We start from the raw sequence: 10000 nt of genomic DNA on the forward strand, positions 1-10000 counted from the left end.
ATGATAATAATAATAATAATAATAATAATAATAATAATAATAATAATAATAATAATAATAATAATAATAATAACAATAATAATGATAATAATAACAATAATAATAATAATAATAATAATAATAATAATAACTAATGTATAAACACTAGATTCCTTTCTCTTTAAATAACACACTTTCCTATCCTTCTCTGTAAGCCTTCGAAAGGACCTATTCGTTTCTAATTCCCTTCTAGCTTAATTCAGGCTTGTATAGATGTCTGAAAATTCTAAAAAAGGAATTACGTAAACTCACTCTGGATATCAATGCAGCTTCTGATCCCTCATGACTCATATTAGGGTCGAAATACCTTTTAACCGAAATACAGACAGAAAGAATCGAAAGGGTACTTGTAATTGAGTATTATGCACTTTTATGAGCTATTTGTTTGTTGTGTTATGTACGTATGATGTGTTGTGAGGCTCGATATCTGTTTGTCTGTCTCTTTTTGTCTGTCTGTCTGTCTGTCTGTCTGTCTGACTGTCTGTCTGTCTGTCTGTCTGTCTGTCTGTCTGTCTGTCTCTCTGTCTGTCTGTCTCTCTCTCTCTCTCTCTCTGTCTCTGTCTCTGTCTCTGTCTCTGTTTGTCTGTCGTCTGTCTGTCTCTCTCTCTCTCTCCCTTTTTCTTTTAATATGTCTGTCTGTGACACACACACAAACTCTGTCTGTCTCTGTTCCTCTCTATGCATATATATGTCCGTCTGCCACACGCATGAACACACGTTACATATATATATATATATATATATATATATATATATATATATATATATATATATATATATATATATATATATATATATATACATATATATATATATATATATATATATATATATATATATATATATATATATATATATACACACACACATATACATATATGCATATATGTATATACGTATGTATGCGTGTATGTTTATACGTCAGTTGTATTATAAAATGACTAAGCGTAAAGATTTATCAAACGATATCATTTTGCTGAACAAGAGCTCTTGTGTCTAATTAACATTCAAAAGTCTGAAATGTTTCATCTCCCTATGTAATTAATCACACACTTTTAGATAATTGCTAAATGTTCAACGCCTTTTATCCTGTGTCAGAGGAGATAATGGCATCCGGCTGCTAGTGAATTTTACTTTTTCAATGTTAAAAGTAATTATTCAGTTTTTTTTCCTTTTTTTAATGCGTTTGTTAGTGTGTGAAAATTTATGTCGGTGAATATTTTGATATGTTTTTAGATGATTATAACACGCACATGCACACACACACACACACACACACAAAACTCACATACACAAATATCAATATCTACAGAGTGTACAGTACACATGGATATGCATGTACTCTATGTGGTATAAGTTCTCTTGTTTCTGAATGCTTGCGTTTGTGTGTAGATGTGAATATGGGTAGTTACATATACACGCCAGCATGTAGTCACATTAATTATGATGTCTACATGTGATGACCAGGTAATACCTAAAAGACCTTTCTGTAAAACAAGATTTTACACTGTACTTCTGTATGTCTACCTATTGTTTTTTTGCTGTCCATGTTGTTATAATGTCTTTTTTATTTGTTTGTTTGTTTTCGCGAGTGTAATTCATCTGTTATTATAGGCAGTATGACTATTTTTGTTATCATTATAACTATTGTAAATATAATTATTGTTCTTTTAATTATCATCATCAATAACATTACTAGTGTTACTGTTATTATTGTCATTACTATTATCGTTATTATAATTACTATTACTATTATTATTAGTAGTAGCAGTATCGTTTCACATTTATCCTTTTAATTATTGTCATTATTGCTTTTATTATCACTATCAATATCTTTATTACTGTTATCAAGAGAAAAAGAGAGATAGATGATAAATAGATAAATAGACAGAGAGAGGATAGATATAAATAGATAGAGAGAGAGACGAACCTTCCTACAAACGTGTCTTTCAGAATTTGGTTAATTTCAAGCAGGCAATTGCTCATACGTGCGTGAAGCGTTTGGCCAACTTTCCGTCTGCAAGCGCTGTCTGAGCATGAAAACGGCCGTGAATATCAATAGAGAAATTTATGTTTATTTTTGAATCTCCATATTTGGTATTGGAGATTCCCCTTTTCTGTCTGGTTGTCTGTCTGTCTGTCTTTGTGTCTCTGTTTCTGCACACCTGTATACAAATATACATGTATATATATATATATATATATATATATATATATATATATATATATATATATATATATATATATATATATATATATATACATATATATATATATATATATATATATATATATATATATATATATATATATATACATACATACATATATATATATATATATATATATATATATATATATATATATATATATATATATATATATATATATGTATATACATATATATATATATATATATATATATATATATATATATATATAATAGAAAAACACACTCGTTTTCTATCATGCCTGCTTGTGAGTAAAACGAAAAGAAGAAAGAAAGAAAGAAGAAGAAGCAGAAGAAAATGAAGGAGACGCAGAAGAAAGAGAAAAAGAAAAAAGAATAAGCAGAAGAGGAAGAAAGCGAAGAAGAAGAAGAAGAAGCAGAAGGAAAATATTAAGAACAAAAAAGAAAAATAATAAGAAAAAAGAAGTAAAAGAAAAGAAGAGGAAGAAGGCGAAGATGAAGAAGAAGCAGAAAAAGAAAAAAAGAAACAGAAGGAAAATATTAAGAACACGAAAGAATAAGAATAAGAAAAAAGAAGAAAAAGCAAAAAAGAAAGAAAAAAATGCAGAAGAGGAAAAAAGGCGAAGAAGAAGAATAAAAAGAAGAAGCAGAAGGAAAATATCAAGAACAAGAAAAAAGAAGAAGAAGCAAAAAGTAGAAGATGACGAAGAGGAGGAAGAAAAAGAAAAAACAGAAGGAAAATATCAAGAACAAGAAAAAAGAAGAAGAAGAAACAGATGAGGAAGAAGATAGCGAAGAAGAAGAAGAAGCAGAAGAAAATATTAAGAACAAGAAAGAATAATAATAAAAAGAAACAGAAGAGGAATAAGATGGCGAAGAAGAAGAAGAAGCAGAAGAGGAAGAAGATGGCGAAGAAGAAGAAGCAGAAGAGGAAGAAGATGGCGAAGAAGAAAAAGCAGAAGAGGAAGAAGATGGCGAAGAAGAAGAAGAAAGCGAAGAAGAAGAAGAAAAAAAGAAGAAGCAGAAGAAAAAAAAAAAGAAGAAGCAGAAAAAATATCAAGAACAAGAAAAGAAGAAGAAGAGGAAGAAGCAGAAGAGGAAGAAGATGGCGAAGAAGAAGGCGAAGAAGAAGACAGCGAAGAAGCCGAAGAAGAAAAAGCGAGAACTCATATTGCGAGAAAGTTCCCTTAGCCAAGGCAGCAATTCCGGGGCTGCATTACGCCGGCCCGTCCCGCTGATTACCCTCGTTCAGGCATAATTAGGCGCGCTTCTCTGATCGTCGCTTTCATGCCGAGACCGAGACGACCTGCGACGACCCCCAGGCGGAACGACCCCGCCGGCGCGACCCCAGATGGACGACTCAGCACCAGTATGGCCAAACGGGAACGACCCCCAGGCGGAACGACCCCGCCGGCACGACCCCAGATGGACGACTCAGCACCAGTATGGCCAAACAGGAACGACCCCCAGGCAGGACGACCCCGCCGGCACGACCCCAGATGGACGACTCAGCACCAGTATGGCCAAACGGGAACGACCCCGCCGGCACGACCCCAGATGGACGACTCAGCACCAGTATGGCCAAACAGGAACGACCCCCAGGCAGAACGACCCCAGATGGACGACTCAGCACCAGTATGGCCAAACGGGAACGACCCCGCCGGCGCGACCCCAGATGGACGACTCAGCACCAGTATGGCCAAACGGGAACGACCCCGCCGGCACGACCCCAGATGGACGACTCAGCACCAGTATGGCCAAACAGGAACGACCCCCAGGCAGAGCGACCCCACTGGCACGACCCCAAATGGACGACTCAGCATGTTTCTGGTTTCTCAAGACGACCCCATCAGAATGGCCAAATAGGACCGGTATCCAGGCAGAACGACCCCGCCGGCACGACCCAAGAAGGAGGATCCTGTCTAGATAGCTCCACTAAAACGACCTCCAAAGAACGACTTAGTCAGCACGGCGTCGCGAGTACGACCACCGCAGCAGGGCCTCCGGAGAACGGACCCCTGAAGCAGAAGGCGAAGAAGAAGGCGAAGAAGAAGAAGAAGAAGACAGCGAAGAAGCCGAAGAAGAAAAAGCGAGAACTCATATTCGAAGAAGATGGCGAAGAAGAAGAAGCAGAAGAGGAAGAAGATGGCGAAGAAGAAGAAGAAGCAGAAGAGGAAGAAGATGGCGAAGAAGAAGAAGGCGAAGAAGACAGCGAAGAAGTCGAAGAAGAAAAAGCGAGACCTCATATTGCGAGAAAGTTCCCTTAGCCAAGGCAGCAATTCCGGGGCTGCATTACGCCGGCCCGTCCCGCTGATTACCGTCGTTCAGGCATAATTAGGCGCGCTTCTCTGATCGTCGCTTTCATGCCGAGACCGAGACGACCTGCGACGACCCCCAGGCGGAACGACCCCGCCGGCACGACCCCAGATGGACGACTCAGCACCGGTATGGCCAAACGGGAACGACCCCCAGGCAGAACGATCCCAGATGGACGACTCAGCACGATTCTGGTTTCTCAAGACGACCCCACCAGAATGGCCAAACAGGAACGACCCCCAGGCAGAGCGACCCCGCCGGCACGACCCCAGATGGACGACTCAGCACCAGTATGGCCAAACGGGAACGACCCCGCCGGTACGACCCCAGATGGACGACTCAGCACCGGTATGGCCAAACAGGAACGATCCCGGCGGCACGACCCCAGATGGACGACTCAGCACGATTCTGGTTTCTCAAGACGACCCCACCAGAATGGCCAAACAAGAACGGTATCCAGGCAGAACGACCCCGCCAGCACGACCCAAGAAGGAAGATCCTGTCTAGATAGCTCCACTAAAACGACCTCTAAAGAACGACTTAGTCAGCACGGCGTCGCGAGTACGACCACCTCAGCAGGAAACCCGGAGAACGGACCCCTGAAGCAGAAGAGGAAGAAGAAGGCGAAGAAGAAGAAGGCGAAGAAGAAGAAGACAGCGGAGAAGCCGAAGAAGAAAAAGCGGAAGCAGAAGAGGAAGAAGAAGGCGAAGAAGAAGCATAAGAAGCCGAAGAAGAAAAAGCGGAAGCAGAAGAGGAAGAAGAAGGCGAAGAAGAAGCATAAGAAGCCGAAGAAGAAAAAGCGGAAGCAGAAGAGGAAGAAGAAGGCGAAGAAGAAGCATAAGAAGCCGAAGAAGAAAAAGCGGAAGCAGAAGAGGAAGAAGAAGGCGAAGAAGAAGAAGACAGCGAAGAAGCCGAAGAAGAAAAAGCGAGAACTCATATTGCGAGAAAGTTCCCTTAGCCAAGGCAGCAATTCCGGGGCTGCATTACGCCGGCCCGTCCCGCTGATTACCCTCGTTCAGGCATAATTAGGCGCGCTTCTCTGATCGTCGCTTTCATGCCGAGACCGAGACGACCTGCGACGACCCCCAGGCGGAACGACCCCCCCGGCACGACCCCAGATGGACGACTCAGCACCAGTATGGCCAAACAGGAACGACCCCCCCGCCGGCACGACCCCAGATGGACGACTCAGCACCGGTATGGCCAAACGGGAACGACCCCCAGGCGGAACGACCCCGCCGGCACGACCCCAGATGGACGACTCAGCACGATTCTGGTTTGTCGAGACGACCCCACCAGAACGGCGAAACAGGAACGGTATCCAGGCGGAACGACCCCGCCGGCACGACCCCAAATGGACGACTCAGCACCAGTATGGCCAAACAGGAACGACCCCAGATGGACGACTCAGCACCAGTATGGCCAAACAGGAACGACCCCCAGGCAGAACGACCCCGCCGGCACGACCCCAGATGGACGACTCAGCACCAGTATGGCCAAACAGGAACGACCTCCAGGCAGAACGACCCCGCCGGCACGACCCCAGATGGACGACTCAGCACCAGTATGGCCAAACGGGAACGACCCCGCCGGCACGACCCCAGATGGACGACTCAGCACCAGTATGGCCAAACAGGAACGACCCCCAGGTAGAACGACCCCGCCGGCACGACCCAGGTGGACGACTCAGCACGATTCTGGTTTGCCAAGACGACCCCACCAGAATGGCCAAACAGGAACGGTATTCAGGCAGAACGACCCCGCCAGCACGACCCAAGAAGGAGGATCCTGTCTAGATAGCTCCACTAAAACGACCTCTAAAGAACGACTTAGTCAGCACGGCGTCGCGAGTACGACCACCGCAGCAGGGCCTCCGGAGAACGGACCCCTGAAGCAGAAGAGGAAGAAGAAGGCGAAGAGGAAGAAGACAGCGAAGAAGCCGAAGAAGAAAAAGCGGAAGCAGAAGAGGAAGAAGAAGGCGAAGAAGAAGCCTAAGAAGCCGAAGAAGAAAAAGCGGAAGCAGAAGAGGAAGAAGAAGGCGAAGAAGAAGCATAAGAAGCCGAAGGAGAAAAAGCGAGACCTCATATTGCGAGAAAGTTCCCTTAGCCAAGGCAGCAATTCCGGGGCTGCATTACGCCGGCCCGTCCCGCTGATTACCCTCGTTCAGGCATAATTAGGCGCGCTTCTCTGATCGTCGCTTTCATGCCGAGACCGAGACGACCTGCGACGACCCCCAGGCGGAACGACCCCGCCGGCACGACCCCAGATGGACGGCTCGGCACCAGTATGGCCAAACAGGCACGACCCCGCCGGCACGACCCCAGATGGACGACTCAGCACCAGTATGGCCAAACAGGAACGACCCCCAGGCAGAACGACCCCAGATGGACGACTCAGCACCAGTATGGCCAAACGGGAACGACCCCGCCGGCACGACCCCAGATGGACGACTCAGCACCAGTATGGCCAAACGGGAACGACCCCGCCGGCACGACCCCAGATGGACGACTCAGCACCAGTATGGCCAAACAGGAACGACCCCCAGGTAGAACGACCCCGCCGGCACGACCCCAGATGGACGACTCAGCACGATTCTGGTTTGCCAAGACGACCCCACCAGAATGGCCACACAGGAACGGTATCCAGGCAGAACGACCCCGCCGGCACGACCCATGAAGGATGATCCTATCTAGATAGCTCCACTAAAACGACCTCTAAAGAACGACTTAGTCAGCACGGCGTCGCGAGTACGACCACCGCAGCAGGGCCTCCGGAGAACGGACCCCTGAAGCAGAAGAGGAAGAAGAAGGCGAAGAGGAAGAAGACAGCGAAGAAGCCGAATAAGAAAAAGCGAGAACTCATATTCGAAGAAGAAGATGGCGAAGAAGAAGAAGCAGAAGAGGAAGAAGATGGCGAAGAAGAAGAAGCAGAAGAGGAAGAAGATGGCGAAGAAGAAGAAGACAGCGAAGAAGCCGAAGAAGAAAAAGCGAGAACTCATATTCGAAGAAGATGGCGAAGAAGAAGAAGCAGAAGAGGAAGAAGAAGCATAAGAAGCCGAAGAAGAAAAAGCGAGAACTCATATTGCGAGGAAGTTCCCTTAGCCAAGGCAGCAATTCCGGGGCTGCATTACGCCGGCCCGTCCCGCTGATTACCCTCGTTCAGGCATAATTAGGCGCGCTTCTCTGATCGTCGCTTTCATGCCGAGACCGAGACGACCTGCGACGACCCCCAGGCGGAACGACCCCGCCGGCACGACCCCAGATGGACGACTCAGCACCAGTATGGCCAAACAGGAACGACCCCCAGGCGGAACGACCCCGCCGGCACGACCCCAGATGGACGACTCAGCACGATTCTGGTTTGCCAAGACGACCCCACCAGAGCGGTGAAACAAGAACGGTATCCAGGCAGAACGACCCCGCCAGCACGACCCAAGAAGGAGGATCCTGTCTAGATAGCTCCACTAAAACGACCTCTAAAGAACGACTTAGTCAGCACGGCGTCGCGAGTACGACCACCGCAGCAGGGCCTCCGGAGAACGGACCCCTGAAGCAGAAGAGGAAGCAGAAGGCGAAGAAGAAGAAGAAAGCGAAGAAGCCGAATAAGAAAAAGCGGAAGCAGAAGAGGAAGAAAAAGGCGAAGAAGAAGCATAAGAAGCCGAAGAAGAAAAAGCGGAAGCAGAAGAGGAAGAAGAAGGCGAAGAAGAAGAATCAGAAGAGGAAGAAGAAGGCGAAGAAGGCGAAGAAGAAGAAGAAGCCGAAGAAGAAAAAGCGAGACCTCATATTGAGAGAAAGTTCCCTTAGCCAAGGCAGCAATTCCGGGGCTGCATTACGCCGGCCCGTCCCGCTGATTACCCTCGTTCAGGCATAATTAGGCGCGCTTCTCTGATCGTCGCTTTCATGCCGAGACCGAGAAGACCTGCGACGACCCCCAGGCAGGACGACCCCGCCGGCACGACCCCAGATGGACGACTCAGCACCGGTATGGCCAAACAGGAACGACCCCCAGGCAGAACGACCCCGCCGGCACGACCCCAGATGGACGACTCAGCACCAGTATGGCCAAACAGGAACGACCCCCAGGCAGGACGACCCCGCCGGCACGACCCCAGATGGACGACTCAGCACCGGTATGGCCAAACAGGAACGACCCCCAGGCAGAACGACCCCGCCGGCACGACCCCAGATGGACGACTCAGCACCGGTATGGCCAAACAGGAACGACCCCCAGGCAGGACGACCCCGCCGGCACGACCCCAGATGGACGACTCAGCACCGGTATGGCCAAACAGGAACGACCCCCAGGCAGAACGACCCCGCCGGCACGACCCCAGATGGACGACTCAGCACCAGTATGGCCAAACAGGAACGACCCCCAGGCGGAACGACCCCAGATGGACGACTCAGCACGATTCTGGTTTGCCGAGACGACCCCACCAGAATGGCCAAACAGGAACGGTATCCAGGCGGAACGACCCCGCCGGCACGACCCCAGATGGACGACTCAGCACCAGTATGGCCAAACGGGAACGACCCCCAGGCAGGACGACCCCGCCGGCACGACCCCAGATGGACGACTCAGCACCGGTATGGCCAAACAGGAACGACCCCCAGGCAGGACGACCCCGCCGGCACGACCCCAGATGGACGACTCAGCACCGGTATGGCCAAACAGGAACGACCCCCAGGCAGGACGACCCCGCCGGCACGACCCCAGATGGACGACTCAGCACCAGTATGGCCAAACAGGAACGACCCCCAGGCAGGACGACCCCGCCGGCACGACCCCAGATGGACGACTCAGCACCGGTATGGCCAAACAGGAACGACCCCCAGGCAGGACGACCCCGCCGGCACGACCCCAGATGGACGACTCAGCACCGGTATGGCCAAACAGGAACGACCCCCAGGCAGAACGACCCCGCCGGCACGACCCCAGATGGACGACTCAGCACCAGTATGGCCAAACAGGAACGACCCCCAGGCGGAACGACCCCAGATGGACGACTCAGCACGATTCTGGTTTGCCGAGACGACCCCACCAGAATGGCCAAACAGGAACGGTATCCAGGCGGAACGACCCCGCCGGCACGACCCCAGATGGACGACTCAGCACCAGTATGGCCAAACGGGAACGACCCCCAGGCAGAACGACCCCAGATGGACGACTCAGCACCAGTATGGCCAAACGGGAACGACCCCCAGGTAGAACGACCCCGCCGGCACGACCCCAGATGGACGACTCAGCACGATTTTGGTTTCTTAAGAGGACCCCACCAAAATGGCCAAACAGGAACGACCCCCAGGCAGAGCGACCCCGCCGGCACGACCCCAGATGGACGACTCAGCACCAGTATGGCCAAACGGGAACGACCCCCAGGCAGAACGACCCCAGATGGACGACTCAGCACCAGTAAGGCCAAACAGGAACGACCCCCAGGCAGAGCGACCCCGC

At 49.0% G+C, this 10000-nt stretch overlaps 2 protein-coding genes across 2 annotated transcripts; both read left to right on the forward strand.

The window, feature by feature from the left end:
- Positions 1-3335: 3335 nt before the first annotated feature.
- Positions 3336-4497, forward strand: LOC138859811 (protein piccolo-like). The gene is made up of 2 exons (XM_070116097.1): positions 3336-3482; positions 3526-4497. Exons 1-2 carry the CDS (start codon positions 3336-3338, stop codon positions 4495-4497), a joined length of 1119 nt encoding a protein of 372 aa, XP_069972198.1.
- A 96-nt stretch (positions 4498-4593) lies between these two features.
- Positions 4594-7694, forward strand: LOC138859812 (TRIO and F-actin-binding protein-like). The gene is made up of 4 exons (XM_070116098.1): positions 4594-5184; positions 5505-6458; positions 6653-7184; positions 7267-7694. The coding sequence occupies exons 1-4, from the start codon at positions 4594-4596 to the stop codon at positions 7692-7694; spliced, it is 2505 nt and encodes an 834-aa protein (XP_069972199.1).
- Positions 7695-10000: the final 2306 nt, after the last annotated feature.

Source organism: Penaeus vannamei, chromosome 38 (genome assembly GCF_042767895.1).
Source record: "Penaeus vannamei isolate JL-2024 chromosome 38, ASM4276789v1, whole genome shotgun sequence".
NCBI lineage: Eukaryota > Metazoa > Arthropoda > Malacostraca > Decapoda > Penaeidae > Penaeus > Penaeus vannamei.